Source organism: Haliotis rufescens, unplaced genomic scaffold (genome assembly GCF_023055435.1).
Source record: "Haliotis rufescens isolate VD_foot unplaced genomic scaffold, xgHalRufe1.0.p SCAF_3, whole genome shotgun sequence".
Classification (NCBI taxonomy): Eukaryota; Metazoa; Mollusca; class Gastropoda; order Lepetellida; family Haliotidae; genus Haliotis; species Haliotis rufescens.
In genome coordinates, this window is record NW_025964001.1 from 35,071,012 (window position 1) to 35,088,950 (window position 17,939).

The 17,939-nt window shown below is 40.3% G+C and overlaps 1 protein-coding gene across 10 annotated transcripts in view; it reads right to left on the reverse strand.

Annotated features, from left to right (window-relative positions):
- Positions 1 to 17,939, reverse strand: part of LOC124119458 (sodium channel protein para-like) — a 116,304-nt gene that overhangs the window by 17,162 nt on the left and 81,203 nt on the right. For 3 of the 10 annotated variants that reach the window (XM_046481966.2, XM_046481957.2, XM_046481977.2), the window contains 16 exons: positions 17,176 to 17,259; positions 16,388 to 16,516; positions 14,923 to 15,017; positions 14,190 to 14,399; positions 13,554 to 13,611; positions 12,402 to 12,546; positions 11,590 to 11,754; positions 10,941 to 11,108; positions 9,712 to 10,179; positions 6,690 to 6,798; positions 5,763 to 5,813; positions 4,359 to 4,600; positions 3,697 to 3,870; positions 3,108 to 3,461; positions 1,872 to 2,205; positions 25 to 83 (listed from right to left, as the gene is read on the reverse strand). In XM_046481966.2, coding sequence (XP_046337922.1) covers positions 25 to 83; positions 1,872 to 2,205; positions 3,108 to 3,461; positions 3,697 to 3,870; positions 4,359 to 4,600; positions 5,763 to 5,813; positions 6,690 to 6,798; positions 9,712 to 10,179; positions 10,941 to 11,108; positions 11,590 to 11,754; positions 12,402 to 12,546; positions 13,554 to 13,611; positions 14,190 to 14,399; positions 14,923 to 15,017; positions 16,388 to 16,516; positions 17,176 to 17,259 — 2,845 coding nt within the window. The remainder of the gene's footprint in view (positions 1 to 24; positions 84 to 1,871; positions 2,206 to 3,107; positions 3,462 to 3,696; positions 3,871 to 4,358; positions 4,601 to 5,762; positions 5,814 to 6,689; positions 6,799 to 9,711; positions 10,180 to 10,940; positions 11,109 to 11,589; positions 11,755 to 12,401; positions 12,547 to 13,553; positions 13,612 to 14,189; positions 14,400 to 14,922; positions 15,018 to 16,387; positions 16,517 to 17,175; positions 17,260 to 17,939) is intronic. The other 7 variants (XM_048402891.1, XM_046482021.2, XM_046482011.2 and 4 more) reach the window with 7 other exon arrangements.

Sequence of the window (17,939 nt, forward strand, 5' to 3'; positions counted from 1 at the left end):
ATACTGTAATTAATACAAGCTTACCAACGCAGTTGTCTCACCTACCTTCTCGCCGTCAGGTAGGTCGAGACCCTTTTCAGCATCTGGGAAGTAGAAGAAGAAACTGTCAGATCAAAGTGCATTGTTATTGACAAAATATTGGCAAAACTACAAGGGGCCATGTTGTACTCGGATGCTTAATGTGAAGAACTGATCTTTCATATTGATCTCATGATCAAAGTTCAAATACAGTAAACTACGTTTATAACGAACACGCTTATAACGAACTGACGGATATAACGAACTTATTTTTTAGTCCCGGCCATTTGATGTATATATGCTGTATATATGCTTTCAACGAACTACGGTTATTACGAACTAAAATTAGTAGTCCCTTTGAGTTCGTTATAACCGTAGTTTACTGTACCAACGTGACCACCCAGAGGAAGCGAAGAATCCATTACACATTCTAATTATAATATAGCAATGTCCTTGAAAGCATCACGGATGGTAATGTCATAGACATAAGTATGGGAGCACCAAGCCTGATGTGGTAACCACCGGATATGTCGATGTGAAATAGACCTTGAAAAGCAGTTTTATCCGAAATTACTGTTTTAACTGAACAATAACGTTGTCGTCCAATGCAAGGAATATAAAATTTTCATCATAACCGATAGTTCGGTTTATTCGAATTCGTAATATCTAAAGTGTTCTTGACAAATGTATGATCAGTAGTCCATATCGTCCAGAGTACACCGAGGCCACAGTCCTACAGTATAATTTATACACAAATGATATATCGATTTATGCACACTAGCCTTTATTTTTAAGAGCTTATAATAATCAATGATTACAAATATAGATATACAGATAGGAACACCATAGTATATTGTCCCGGACTGACGTTAGCAGTGAACTCGACAAGAATGTTATCTATTACTACTTACATGCTTTACTCTTCATCATTAACACCGATAACAGCATTGTATAAGACCCACTTAACACACGGGACAAGAGGAAATACTCACAAAATAAACTGATGACGATATATAGTTGGGAGTAAACAGACATAAATATAGCTTCAATAAATGTAAAATGTATTTAAATAAACACCATAATACTCGAATGCATCTTGTAGAAAGGAAACGTTTTGAATAGGGAAAGACAGAGCACCAACTCCAAAGGGCACGGTGTATATTAGGCACTATTTCACGCAGAGAGACATGTCGAAAAACAGCCAAGAATTGCATGTAAAATAGAGGAAACAGAAAATTGAATTTCTAGCCTGGATTAAATTTCATAGATGAGATGGCAATGGTCACAACATTTTGTAGTGATAGAAACAGAGGAATACTGAAAGCGTGTGACGTAGTGCACAGAAACTGATGACGTCATTAGGACGCTTGCTTCTCATTAGTGGGGAATGACCAGGGATGACGGTAGCCATTTTGATGAAAGTACATCTACGTAGCCATAGGGATTTACAAACTGTTACTCGGTTAACTGTTACACAGGACGTGTATATTATTTGTTGACTGCTGATACACTCTCTTTATCTGACCTATATCATGAATGGAATGGCATAAAATATCCAGTGTATGGGTGTAAAAGAGAACAATGTCAAAATAGCTAATCTGTGTTTGTAAATAATTTTACAACAACGAATACATTGCAATGTGAAATGGGTGCCCCAGGCGGATATGGGTGGGTGGGGTGGATGAGGGGTGGGTGGGTGGGGTGGATGAGGGGTGGGTGGGTTGGAAGGGAGGGTCAGTGGACACTGGTCAAGCAGAGAACAGTGGATGACGGCTTAGTAGAAAGCGATAGAACATGGCGGCCATATAAGCAGCAAGGCGTCTGGTGGTGAATGACGGGCTTTTAATTAAAACCTGTTTTGTTAGGAGAAAGGCTTTCGGTGTCTTGAGTTTGATGAAGTTCATAGGCTTTGCCATTACCAACTACAGTCTGGCCATCTGCCAAAGCTTCCTTGCCATTAAGCTCGGGTCGGGAGGAACTCGGCGACAGTGCGATCACGGGACGTTTCGTCTTTCGCCGGAGTTTCACTTTGAGGCAGACGATGATCTTGACCTTCACCCAGGCCCCAAATCGCTTGAATCTGTCAACAGCCTCGGCCAGTTTGTTTGGCTCGTCATCTGCTTCTGATCTCTGAAGACTTTCGGCGCCAAAGGAGCTCAGCAACAGAGCAAGAAACAGGTTCAACACCTAGTCAAGGAAAAGAGACGTATGTTACAATCGTAACGACGACCTACAGTAATGAGAATAGGCGATGCATTCTGATGGCATTTTAAAAGTAGGCATTTCTTTTGTTATAACTATTAATGAACTGACTGAAATATGGAAATGTTCAATTCATTATCAACACAAATATGTATTTTTGGTACATAATTCCTCCCCTCTTCTCTCAAATGCTAACGCGATTTTGTAGCAGACGTAAGTCAAATTCATGTGATATCCACGCAGTATCTTATTTGTAAGCGACCAAAAAATATTTGACAACGATTCACACGTCAAGATAGAGTTTCAAAACACTAAGCTGTTGGACAACATATCGATGAGACTAGGGACCGATTCTATTTCTCGCCATCAGTTTGTCTGCCCAAAGTAGTTTGGAAACTGTTTTCGCAATGCTCTCACAAACTTAAGTTTGTAAACATGAATAGACAAACTTAAGTTTGTCGTGTGAAGCCTACGTCATCTTCAAGATAATACCACTGCTGAGGTTTTCAACCTAAACGTATCTGCAGATAAATGTTTTAAAAAAAACCTGTTATGTTTTACGTGTTCATTCCAAATTTATTTGGTTGATGCACTGACTATATCCTGTTATTCTCTGGAATCAATTCAAAAGATCACAACAACAAAATGTCTCAATGGCGTCATGTGTCACCTCATCTTACAGTAGGCATAAAATATGGAACATCTCTTTGTGAAAATGAAATTCCCTAAGTGGACAAGCGGTTGTTTCTAATATCCTTCAAATATTTTAGCCTGCCACTTGGCAAAGCATGTCCATAATTGTTTAAAAGGACTGGAGTTTATTAGATATTTTTGTTGTCATCTCGCTGAAAATTCCCATTTCAGCATAACCGAGAATGTATACTGACCACAAGGTTCCCGATGACCATTGTAAGAAGGAAGAAGGGGACACACGGGTAGCCAGCGACTCTCATACAGCCCCACATGGACTCGATCCACTCTCCACACAACACACGGAATATTATCATGAAGGAATGAAGGAAGTCATCGAAGTTCCATCTGGGCATGCCACCACCAATGTCCGAGTCGTTTATGTATCGCTGGTACGAATCCCTGAACAGTTGCTGCCCCATGACGGCGAAGATGAAGACGACGATGCCGAGGACGATGGTCAAGTTACCCAGAGCTCCCATAGTCCGGCCCACGATAGCGATCAGCATGTTCAGCGTCGGCCAGGATTTGGCAAGCTTGAAAACTCGGAGCTGAAGAAGAAGAGTTTATTTTTTTTATGGAAAGTATGATATTTTCCCCGAGAAACAAATAAGAAAATGAATCATAATTTTCATTGTTAAGGATGTTTGTATCTTATCAAGTCCGCATCGTACGAAGTATCTTCAAACATACCTTACAGCCTAAAAAAGCACCCCATACAGAAATATCTGATATGATATACCAACGACTAAGAATTATGCCAAACAGCAGCAGCATTGCCCTTACCAATCTGAAGGCTCGGAGAACAGACAACCCTGGGAGTTCCTCCAGCATAAGCTCCATTAAACTGAGGAACACAATGAAACTGTCGAACACATTCCAGTTGTCCTTGAAGTAATTAATAGGACTTAGAGCAAGAATCTTTAGGAACGCCTCAGCCGCAAATATACCCGTGAACAGCTGAAAAAATAAATTAAAATAAAAAATGTAGAGTAAGCATGGTACGATACAGAGAGAGCATTGGTCTTACTGTTCGGAGTACATCCCTTAGGGACCAATTCATATTCTGGGTAGCCAGGGATCTTTGAAGGATAAGATTTATTCAGCATTTAAGAACGCGGCTTTTTTTCTTTGAAAGGATCCCAACAATTTCGTTAAAACACACAATACATTATTTCGCAGACCATCCAGAATGACCAGAGAACGATTCGTTTTGTAAAACATGAGGGCACATTCTTTTTCCAGCATTCAGGGAACAAATTTGTTTTTCACAAATATTTCCCAGCCCCCCACCACCGACACCACGAAGGCCTCGTTTCTCAAAGAAGCATTCATAGCGAGTTTATATTGAAGTATTTGAGTGACACATGCTAAAATAGCTTTTTGTGAAAGAAACCCTGCATTTTGTATGACGATTAGTAAAAAATTATGAAAGCACTTTGACTTACTGTGTTGGCAAATTCTGACACACTCTTCAAGTCTTCGTTCATGTCCCAGTGGTCCAGCGCCATGAAGCCAGTGTTGACTACGATACACAGTGTAATGAACAGATCGACGAAGGCGTCCATGATGAACAGACTCACAAAATACTGCAGTTTTTTGAAGTTTGGCGAGCAGTTCCATAGACACAAATAGTTCATCAGCTTGTCGCGGACAGCTTCCGGTTGGACGCTAACAACACTCATGAAACCTGAACAGAAGGAAGGAGGATGAAAAGACCATCACATTCAGTTCGTCAATCACACAATACAGTTGATGCTGCTTTACCTTTAACTATTCATATACATTAAAATAAAAAGAATATAACTGTCTAAATTATTGATCGGGGAAAGCATTTTGGATAAGTGATGTGAAGTATTTACTCAAGTGGTTAATTGTATCAGCAATACGGTTGGCATTGTAAGCGTGTTTTGTACACAAACTTAATATAAAATATCAAAAGACCTAAACTGTTACAGGCGCACGTGTACGGTCGCTATTCATTGTTGCTTATATCTTTGTTGACCCGTGAGGATCCGGGATAGAATAGGCCTTCAGCAACCCATGCTTGCCGTAAAAGGCGACTCTGCTTGTTACAAGAGACGACTAATGGGATGGGGCAGTCAGGCTCGCTGACTTGGTTGATGCATGTCATCGTATCCTGTTTGCGTGGATCGATGGTCATGATGTCATGATGTCTGGTCCAGACTCGATTATTTACAGACTGCCGTCATATAACTGGAATATTGCTTAGTGCGGCGTTAAACAAAAAACGGACAAATTATATCTTTGTTTAAAACGGATCATCGTTACATGTTTTGTATTCAGTTTTTCGTCAGTATTTTTTTTAGTAATTTACTCCTTCATCTCAAACAGGCTTCCTTCATCGTGCTCACAGAAAATAATAAAACGGCCGGTTTGGAGAAGCAAGGGTCATAACATCGCCTCGCTTTCATCCTGCTATCTGTCTTCGCATTGTTCTTGGGTAAGAGTAAACAAGGGACACAACTCCACGATGTATGATCGGCTAAACCTTATCGACCAAAGTCAAAGTCAAATAGCCCAAACATCCTATCTTATTACTGTTAGATCCTGCTTAGACCAGATTAGCGTGTTTACTTCTTTTACATACAACCCTCATATCACAAGGAAAGATCCCAGGGACATGTACAACAAAACGTCTCAAACTCCTTTATATCAAAATGCAGCAATATGATATATATAATTGAACAGTTTAAGGATTGGTGTAAGCGATCTTACTTTGTCGTGTATCTATGAACTGTCAAGGCCTGGTTATTATAATCGCACGTGGTATAAATATAATCCAAAGGGATGTACATGCATTCAGATTTGCAATAAGGGAGGCAACTCACTTCTCCTGTGGCCAGAAGCATGGTCAATGAGATCTTTGAGAACCATCACATCTGAAAGACAGAAATATAATGTAAGGAAGAGAATTTATGGATGTCATAAAGGTCTAAATGCTTTCCAAAGACTAGAAATACAACAGTTGTATAACAATTGTAAGAGTGACCAGTCATTATGTATTACAGCAATATCACGATACCGTTTTAAATACCCTGGGCTAATCGGTAGCATAGGATTGATCTGGACAGTGTAAAGATGACGCATGCAATCAAATCACATATTGTAACAAGGGATCCCCAATTAAGTCGCCCTTTAGCTCAGAAATTCCCACAGGAAGACAACTAAGAGGTACTTTGGAAGTGGTCCACCTTGGAATTCCCCCAGGTAGACAAGTACGAGGTACGTGGGGCCTAGTCTTCCTTGGAATTCGACCATGACATATACCTGTATTTGGACTTTGTCCTTGACAATGGAACTTGTATCTTTAAACTGTGACTAAACAAAAACCTAAAACACAGTTTCTCTTGGTACATATTACTTTTAATTGCATTTTAAAATACAAGGTGTGAGAAAAACGTGTTTTGATGGCAAAGTCGCTTCTTAGATTCTTTATTCTAGAAAGTTTTTTAAAATATTTTATTCGGCTCCCGATAAAAATGTTAAAAAGAAGATAATTTTATTTTCATTTTCTTAGTATTTGGGTCTGCGGATCCGTAAACTAACCCAAAAAGAGCCTACAGTGACGATGTCGTAAACCTTGAACAGTTCAATGAAACCTACGTACACGGGTATGGTAAGGAGAGAGCAAGAATCATAATCAGGTGATCAGGGACACACGACCAGCGGATACAGTTACGGTAAAGGGAAGCAACTTTGCACAGCTACCCATGGTGCCTTACACTTTTATGATAAGAAACGGTGCGAACGGGTACCTTTGATATCTACATTGGCAGCTGTTGGTGACGGACACAGAAATGTGTTAGTGGGAGACATCTTCTGCTTTTCACCCACGCACTCCGATCCCAGGCTACTGACGGAATCCTGCAACAGAGTCACTTGCTAATAGCACCAACATATACAACGCTGTAACAACCGAAACGAACAAATAATAAAAAGACATCTATTAATGTTGAGGTGTTACGTCCACGAGTGTAGAAACATTATTTGTCCTTTTAGACAAATCATAATCCCAGCGTTCCGTCTCACTGAAAATTAAAGGTATATTTACTCCTTTGGGATATGAAGACAATGACTTATGTTCCTTCAGAGATTGAAAGCCTAACACATTTCTTTTCTGAATGCGAAAGGCATATAGGGAAACAACTGTTTAATTAGATCGAAATAAAACCTGGATTATATACTAAACAAAAAATGTTAGGGTTAATGAAGTATCCTTATATTCCGTACATATTTAAAGAAACTATCTCTACTTCAAAATACTATCCCCAAATCATACATGACTAACTATTTGTTGTTCGGTATATATTGTAGTCAACACTAAAGAAGTGTTGTTTGGATATTCGGAAAAAAAGATCTTCTGGTAATCTTCTGATAACAATTGAAAAACACAACCTTTCCAAAATAAAAACGTTTACATATGGTCCTAAATGTGAATTGTTACAAAAGTAAGTTTTTAATGCATATAATATACATAAATTCAATGCTTTTTCTACTTGTAAAAACACCACGTTCGTGAAACTCTGGTTGTTATGTCATCTTCTGTTTCAATATCTATTTTTTATTTCTGTTATCCGTGTTGCAAAGGTAAATGTTACGCGTTTTCTGCTGTAAGCCATACAAGTAGCCACTGTATACATCCACTGCCTCACATCTACAAGTGTACTTTGTCGACATGTTGTAACATGTCTCTATTGTACTAACTTCGATATGAACCTAGTCTTAATATTAATCCATTGTAAAATGTGCATGTAGACCTGGAAGAAAATAACAATAAAAAATAGAAATGAAAAAATAATATTTTGTAAAGGCGCTTCCGGGTTGTCTGTGTCATGTGACGCGCTCTCCCTCTTCAGCTTATTATAGATACTGTGAATCTCACCCGAGTCTTTTAAACGTACACCCACGAGTGTTGATATATTTGTCACGAGGGTCAGATTCTATTATAATCCAAAATCATTCTTCCGTCTTTCAAAGTTTGTAAATAGTATTAAGCAGTGTCTTGAGTGTCAAAAATACAGCTTGCCAGTTTCAGTGGCAAAAAGATTAGTGATGTCAAGATATAACAATTGCCTGCAAAGCACAGTGATGCAATTTCATTGCAGCGATATCTCAAAAGTGATATCGCTTAATGATGAACAAGCGATATCCCATGTATAAGCCAGTTTTGGGTGATAAATAGTCTCTATCATATGTACGAGTATCTGAAGCTTCTCCATTTATCTTCTTATATACCACCACCCCCACACCAAGCCCCACCCCCACCCCCACCCCTAGGAATGTGAATTTCTAGATGTAACACAAACGTGTGCGCGTGTACAGTACGGTAGGCTGCTGGCGATGGCGACATTACCGTTCCTTCCATAGACTGGCATTTAGTCCCAGAAATATAGTTATCGTATTGAAAAGAAATCTAGACTTGCCAAATCATCCTAGACTTGAGCTGGATTCATTTTCTAAATCATACTCTAGGTTCTGGGTGACAGACTAGGACTCCCGCTGAATATGATTCTGACGGCCTACCCAGTTTAACCTTACAATGCCGGATAGGGATATTAGAACGACCCCCTCCCCCCTCCCAATTCTCTTCTTTTCCAAAAGAATTTTCTATGGTGAAACTTCATGAGCACGACTTTCTTCAGTTCCATATGTCCAAAACTGTGGAACGTTATTGTTATATAACAGTCGAACATCGTTGTGTCGAACTTGGATCTGTCGAGTTCCTGGTTGTCTCGAATTCCCCTTTCGGTCCCTGTATAGGCACTGAAATTTACGTCTGCCTTGAAATCTAGTGTTGCGTCCGGATCTGGTAATAATTTCCAATTGCAGGATGTTCGTTTTAAAAACAAATCGCATTGATAGTTGTTTCGAATCCCGGGAACTTTTATCCAGGTCCCCACGAGTTCGACACGGCGAGGTTTGACTGTATTCTTTTACAACTGATGTATTTCGATTTTATCAATCGAGGTAACGATTTTAATTGCACACTATTCCCTATTCGCAGTGGATATTGGGCTAATGACACCGCTACAACCCCCACCCCACCCACCCCAAGAACTGATAACAGTGCCCTGCTTGACAAATATGATTATCATAAATAATATTAATATCATTATTATTGTCTTAAATTAACATAAAGAGATTTCTGTGTGCTTATCGCTGCCGTTCTTACGTTGTTGATTGAATTATGTTAGGCCGCAATTAGTTCGGAAACTTCACATCCCTTTGAGAAGAAAATACGATCATTTTGTAGAAAAAGAGCTGAGAAATGAATACTCATTATGTTGTGGCCTACGAGAACTACATTTCGACTTCACGTTAGATCTGCTCATACAAAATCACCATCAAAATACGTTACACTAAGTCTACAATAACGCCAGACTTGTCATACCGCCATGGTATCCAAAGAAGAAATGGAATTATAAAGAGGTTATACTGTGTAAATTAGTGTAAAAAGGAAGATGGCAGTTAGTGAGTGTGGCATACATCAGGCGGACTGATCTGCATGCAAAGCGGCTTCATGTTAACCAGCAGGGCACAGGAGCTTCAGCAGAGTGCAATGTGTGTTACTCGTAACCACTCGTATTTTTCCGGGAGAGATTACGGAAAGTGACGAGTGGTGACGAATTTGTGTGAGTGTGACCAGATGGGAACGGAGTGTAAACCTTTCACCACGTAAATCTGAGTGAAAGGAGGGGTAAGTAGTGAAACAGATACGGAGGTAAGAACAAAGGGGCTCAACGGTCTCAAGTCCATCCTTTTTCACTTTGGACTTACATTATCTCGGTCCAGTCGTGGCTTGTCCACCACCACATCAGGGACACGTTGACTCCCTTTGCGGGTAAAGTTAAACAAAGTATCCATTTTGCTCTCTTTTTTTAAAGGGTCCAGAGGGGAATGCACGGAGTATCTACTAGTACGGGAGTTCCGACTAACGTTGGAAGCAAAACTGCTTCTTCTTGATGGAGGTCTGGCGTCCGGCCAATGCCTCCGTGTTTGGGAAGCGAAACTATATCGCCTGCCATTTGGAGCATTCTTGTGAAAAGGAAAATTGCATAGATCTTCTGACGATGGCGTCACTGCCGCGGAATCATCAGCAAAAGGAAGGGGAAGACTTTCCAATGTCTGGTAAACAAGGGGTTGCCGGTCGGTTGCCCGGCCGCTGGGTTTTTTCTTCCAACTGAACTGACTCCCCCTACTGCTTCGACGATACGCAAACGGCGAGCCGGGGAGGCTTACACTGCCCTGAAACATTGAACACAAGCGTCAGTGGGGCGCCACACGACACACGGACACACGGACAGACAGCAGACGACATGCCGCACAACAGCGCCAGGGGGCGCTTTTACGACACGTGACAAGAGTACAACAAGGGTACAACAAAAACTCGGAATCATTCATTCAGTCGGAAATTTGGATTTGAATTTTTCAATCCGAACACGAGAATGATTTCGAGTTGGAAAACAAACATTTGCAACCAGTAAGGGGTGAGGGAGACAGTGCGAAGCAAATTTAGCCATGCAAAGCTTGCTTGAAGGCGAGGACATCAACAAGCAACTGTGGTCATAAGAGTACCGGTCTCCGACGCTCGATCTAGGTGTTCCTACTTCCTATAGCTAAAACACGTGAGACTGTACGGATTGAAACGGCGGATCTGACAAGCTAGAATTAAGATGGAATCATGCATGCCCCATTCAACGTTATAACGCAATTCATCGTTGTCCGGCGATCGTAAGTATCATCCATGCAAACAGTAGAGCATTCCAACACAATTGCGTTTTCGGATCCTGCTGGAATACCCAGTTTAGAGCGGGTTTTTTGGTAAAAGAAATGTCATTCTCAAAGGTTAATAGAAAGTCCAAGATTTGAGGAAAGTGACAGTTGATTGTATGTGTACCTGTATAAAATCATGGTCACAAAAACAATTCGAAAAAAGAGGAGCCAAAATTTCCACTTCTAGGAAAACGGAAACGAATACATCTGACGTTGAAATAAAAATGACGTACTCGTTTCTTGGAGTTCGGATGGAGATGACTGCCGCCTGATTGGTCGGACGTTAAACTGACCCGTTCCTTGTCCTCCGCCTTGTCCGGATTATACTGGTCACTTTTGAAGGACGCATCGGATGGACTCTTGGTCATCTGGGACAAAATTTCTCGTCTCTCTTCCTCTTCCTATTAATCAATAAAGTTGTATGCAAAGTAAAGTGTTCGTAAATCCAAACAGGCTGTCTACCTTTTTTTTCTTCGACTTGATAAATTCCATAGGCCTAACACTCAATCTTAATAATTTATACCCTCATGTCCCCACCCGTCTTATCTTCTTACACTACATTTTGTAGTCCACCCACCCCTATCCCACCCTTTATGTAAAGGATCCTCTGGCTTTTGTGTTCAGATTCCGATGATCAGTGAAACTGCTGCTGGAGAAAGTGATGGTTAATGTCAACGACCTGCATCACCTGACATCCTATCACACATTAAGCTGGCGTGTTCAAACTATTAAATATTACTTAAAGAACACTTTGATCTTTTCAAATGACTACAGTTAATTTGTCATGGCACTAATTTAGGACAGCATCTCCGTTTTTTGCATTCCAGCTACTTTCTTCCTACTAATAGCATTTCGTCGATCTCTCCCCTCGCCCCTCCGTACCATTCTCTCGGCAGCCTCATCAGCGGCGTCGGCGGCGTCCTGCTTCTGTTGTTCATCGTACGACATGGCAACGATGGCGAGGATGAGGTTGACCAGGTAGAAGGACCCCAGCAATATAACGAGAACAAAGTACATCGCATGAGCAGAACCTTCCGCTCTCAGAACCTGGAAACGAGGGGTAACAATAATGGTTAAAAAGAACGTCTTGTATATCTGTACTTAACGTCATTAGTATCATATGAATGATGTTGTTTGTTTATTTGTTGTTTAAGGTCCCACTCAGCAATATTCCAGCTTTATGACGGCGGTCCGTAAATAATCGAGCCTGGACCAGACAATCCAGTGATTGACATCATTAGCATCGGTCCACGCAGTTGGGATACGATGTCATGTATCAACCAAATTAGGGAGCCTGACCACCCGATCCCGTTAGTCGCTTTTTACGACAAGCATAGTTGCCTTTTACGGCAAGTATGAATCATGTAACATAAGAAGTCAGAAGAAACTAATAATATAATCATATTCACAATGAAAATGGTTATTTCCGTAATAATTAATATAATCATTGTCATCACGACCTTATTATTAACATGATCCAAATTACCGTTATCACCGTCATCAACATTATCGCCATTGTTATTTTGAATATCACTCACTCACTCACTCACTATTTATCGTGAGTACAATCACCATCGTCATTTTATTAAATTATTAAATCATTTTTATCAACATCATTACATCATTCATCGTCATTCAAATCATCATCATCATCATCATCATCATCATCATCATCATCATCATCGTGTACTGACCAGCTTGTACAGACTCTCCCAGTAGTCCTGTGTCATGAGGCGGAAGGCACACAACAACGCCCAGCCAAAGTTGTCGAAGCTGGTGTAGCCAAAATTCGGATTGTCGCCCAGGTCGGGTAAGCACGTGTAGTTCTCCTTACATCCACTATGGACAGAGTGGGTGTGTGAATGATTTATATTGTTTAATGCCCCAGTCAGATATTAGAACAGAGTCAGGGTCAGACATACACGTGACTGAAAACACTAGCAACGATACAGGATGAGATGCACATTCCTTGCTAACATAACGAGTGAGTGAGTATGGTTTTACGCCGCTTTTAGTAATATTTCAGCAATATCACGGCGGGGGACCCCAGAAATGGGCTTCAAACATTTTACCCATGTGGGGAATCGAACCCAGGTCTTCGGCGGGACGAGCGAACGCCTTAACCACTCAGCTACCCACCGCCCCTGCTACCATAACTGAGGAGCAAAAGAAATTCTACCTCTCTGTTGATTATAGTATATGTTTGATTTTCAATTGAAACCATGTTAAGTTAGCGATATCATATCCACAAACAGAATTGTACCGGCGCTTAGTCAGCAGTCAAAGAATATTTCTATATGATTTTACTTTTTAAAATGTAAATCTATTTAAAACGTTTGAAAATTAAAAATATCTTTTTCGCATGATACACAACTGCTGATGGGTATTTTAGACATCTTATAAATCATTTGAAAAACAATGAATTTGATTTTTTCAGCACAAATTAAAAACACTTCAAAGTCAGGGGTCATGTGGTTGCACATTCATTTTTTACTCCAGTCTTCACTGAACCGATTTATTTTTGCACAGATTAACCCGACCACAGAACACTTTTTACAAACAATTGCAGGAACGAGTGATGGTCAGATGGCATAATCAAATTTAATTAAAGCTGCTTCAATTTTCAATTGTTTCAATTGCATTTAAAAAACTCGGTATACTTTATTTTGCCCCTTAGAAATTTACAATACAATCTACACTTTTGTATTTGCAAATCCGTACAGCAAATATTAATAAACAGTAAACATTAGTTCTTTAAGGTAAAAAGATACAGAACCTTCTTGTACAATGTTGAGCAATTTTCTATTATTTTCTTTCTAAGTTTTGAAGATAACACACGTGCTTACCCGGCTCCACTGCCATTTCCGCATACGATATAATCGTCACCCACCTTCCACCAGTTGTCTGAACATCAAACAAAAAGAACAGTTTTATGAGTGAAACGATTATCAGTCAAACAGTGGAAGTGTGGTCATTATAAGGCTCCAGAGGGATATTGCTGACGACGTTCATCGGAATTATTTTATACACTGTTGTGAATATTTTGGTTCATATAAACAGTTTGAAGACACATTTAAGTTATCAACTGGCAAATGACATGTTGGAAACAAACTCCCAACAATCGTGTCTCCTCGTGATATCTGGCTAGGCAGTAACGACTGGAGAAACGGCAGCACAAACTCCACACAGCGACAACTCGTTCCTGTACTATACCGGAAGTGAAGTTGTCAAACGCAGGATTGGAGCTGAGTGTCACCTCACAAACAACAAACAGTGCCAGGGCCCGCTTGCACAAAGCGATCATAGAGCTAAGACTATCGTAAGCCTATGTTAAAGTATGGAAGTTTCGATAATGTCAGCGCTAAGATCTCTTTGTGCAAGTGGGCCTAGGAGCATACAGTTATGGTACATTTAGGCGAACACCAATGTTGCACTATAAATTTCCATCCCTTAGTGAATTACGACAGCTGCCAGATACGTACTTGAATCATTGACAAATGACAACCATTCTATGTCCGATATATTGGGTCCAAGCTCGATGGTCCAATTCTGCACACACTTCTGTCTCAGTCCACCCGAATAGAGCTGCATGCCGACAAGGGCGAATATCGACAAGACGAACACCGTCAATATCATGACATCTCGCAAACGCCGGACCGCTTCCAATAAGGCACCCACAATGGTTTTTAATCCTGCGGGAATAGGACGTCATTGTTTTAACAGGTTGTTAAATCGTGAAAGAAGTTTGTAGCAAGCTGTAGATTTGTCAACAAAATAATTCTTTGGCAATTTTGCCCTGGATATTGCAAAACAATGTACTATTGCTGTCTCAAAGGCAAAAAAGAACATTGTGAATGGAAACAAGAATGGTTTTCAGCCATGTTGCAGTCCGAATTAATGCTTTTGCAACCAGGGTATCTCCTTTCTTAAGTACCGCGTAAAGATCCTGGTTAGAATACGTCTTCAGCAATACTCTGACTTGGTTGATGCATGTCATCGTATCCCAGTTGCCTAGATCGAAGCTCATAATGTCCATCACCAACATTTCAGAAGTGCAAACCTATATTTCAATCAAATCCATCGGCCCCAACTCAAAATTCCAAACCCCATACAGTACTCCCCAAATTAACTCAAGAAGGAGCCTGTTGCATTACTTATTGTCAAATGGTGCAAGGAGGATTCAATTGTCCTTGTTAAGATGAGAAGAAACTGTACCTGGTATAACTGCTACTGTTTTTAGAGCTCGAAGTACCCTAAAGGTTCTCAAGGCCGATAGATTGCCCAAACTTTTTATCCACATGGTCAAATATCTGAAAGAAATGTAAAAATATACATTGCGAGTTTACATTATGGTAAGTTCATATTGTCGATATAGGAAATGCAAAGCATAGCAATTACATTGTGAGAAACCCCTCTAACTCGAAGCCCCCGGGAACATCAAACATAATATTATAGTTCGAGACTTCGGGAAAGTCGATATTAGACCATTCGACAGCGATTCTACCGGCACCATGACGTTTTATGGTCCGAGAAGCGTGGGTAGCCAAGTGATCTATCGCTCGGAATTCGCTGCGTAGGGCTGGTTCCTATTCGTGATCCGAGTCGTATGATCGTGGGTAATCTCTGATTGCGACTCATGGCTTGTCATCCCGACGCCCGTGTTCGGGGATTTCACTACACTTACGTCTAGTCTCTGAAATGAACTATTTTACACCAAAAACAGTTGTTCGCTTATAGTTATAAACTATAATAAAAAAGAGCCCAGAGACTTTGTTAAATATTATAGACTTGCATGGGCTGTATTGGATATATTTGTTTCAGGGTCTGTATGGTAGACCAGGAGTTCACCAAGTGGCAATCATTTACGACCGGTGCCAGTTTGATATTTCCTCTCACAGTATACTGACACCGCCATATAACACTATCTAAAACGGCGTTAGGTTATGTTTCTATGTGGGTTAGAAATTTTACTAAATATTTGATATACGAGTAACATGCTCAAATGTGAATTATAACGTATGTTCCAGATGGTCTGTTAATGCTGCCACAGTCCTAAAATCACTATAATTAACCCATAATTATAGTGGTCATATTTCAAATTATGTTTTGTATTTTTCTCAATATTTTATCTTACAACTAGCTAAACCTAAATATATCTGTAGATAATGTTAGTCGGTTGCCGTGCACGTAACTGACCGTCACAAACCAGTGACTCTGGATTAGCTAACTCAGCCAGGTGGCCAGGCTAGGGTTATGCCCCAGGCTGTAACATGCTGTATATGGCCGGTCGCACCATCGTTTTAGTATCAGATAGGTGGAATATAGAGGATATTACGCGGTCAGTGCGCTTCGTAACTGTCGAATAATTGTAATTAATACACCACGCATGTGGCAGATGTTGATCATAGCTTCACTATTAGGTAACTAACGCATTCAAAGAAGGCCTGAGTCCCTAGATATACCAGTCCAGTGGCAGATACTTCACTCTGTCACGAATAAAGACTTAAAGGGACTCAGCAGCCTTCTCTCTGTTTAAAGGTGATAGCCGAGTAATCAGCTCTATCAAGTTAATTCCCCTACTATCTTGGTCATTGTGACGTAGCAAACGGGACCACGCCCACACAAGGCAAAACGGCCCTAAAGACAAGCTACGTCAATGCTATTGAGGTGATGTACTTACGCTATAGAAATAACAAAAAAGTCTAGCCAGTTCCAGGGATCACGGAGATACGTAAATGGAGTTAAAATGATCCCTCGTGCCAAGATCTTCGTCGAAGCTTCAAACGTATAGATCCCAGTGAAGATTTGTCTGAAAATAATAATAATCATCATCATCATCATCATCATCACTTGCTCTATAGGTCTTCAGCAACCCAGGCTTGCCATAAAAGGCGACTATGCTTGTCGTAAAAGGCGACTAACGGGATAGTCAGGCACGCTGATTTGTTTGATGCATGTCATCAATCCCAATTGCGTCGCCCAATGCTCATGATGTCATTCACTGGATTGTCTGGTCCAGACTCGATTAATTTCAGACCGCCGGTGCGCTTAGTGCGGCGTTAAACAACAAACAAACAAACAAACTTTATTCGTTCCTAGCATAGGTCTGACGTGGGGTTTCTGGTCTTAATAAGTTATCAGCAACTTTCTGGTCGAGAAATGTTTGGATTAGGTGATCGGGCTGGGTTAACTGATTTGTCATCGTACCCCGACGTAGATCGTTACGCATAATATATTTCACTGGATTGCCAGTTCCAGACTCAAATATTACTGGCCGTCGTCAAATATATGGAATATTGCTGAGTTGGGAGTTAATTTCGTGAGGGTAGATTCAGATCACACATATCAATGAGTGGACTGTCTGGTCCCGCCGACATGTAGCAGGAATATTGCTGAGTGTGGCGCGAAACAAAAACAAAACGGCGTCAAACCGAACTTACGCAATTACTGCTTATAAACATAACTTACTCCACATATTCTTCAGGGCCTTCTGTCATCGTCATGAATACACAGTTGACTATAATTGTCAACATCACCACGACGCTAAATAGAGTGCATGGATTAAGGAAATATAGGTTAGTAATGATGCTGACAATAATGCACTGGACAGTAATGTGGCATATTTTGCGAAGGGAGCATCCATTTGATTTGTAGGCAGAGCGGGGGTGTTTTGAGGACAATCTATTTTCTTTCTTTATTTAATGATTTCCATCTAACATTCTATTCATTTTCACAATTGACGTATTTTCCATAAAAGCAAACTATTAAGTCTTTTTCACCACTGCAAACAAACTATTCATTTGGGGAGTATTTCTGAACAAACTATTTTTTTAGCCTCAACCCCTACTCCAGCCATAGAAATCGAATGGATGCCCCTTAACTACACAAAGGATGAGGCCAGTTTAATAACTATTGCCTTGGCACTGTAACAAAAGCTTTAGAACACTCATTTACATTTCTGTTTTTTTCATATAATATTTTAATTTTGATCAGAAAAGTAATACACGATACATTTGTTTTTCAAATATATACTTATACGCTACTGCAAATGCTCATGATGTCAATCACTGGATTGTCTGGTCGATTATTTTACAGACCGCCGTCATATAGCTGGAATATTGCTGAGTGCGGCGTTAAACAACAAACAAACAAACAAACAAACAAACTATATTCCTAACATAGCTCTTGCAAAACTCGACTGTACGATTCCGATCATATCATGTGCATGTGTT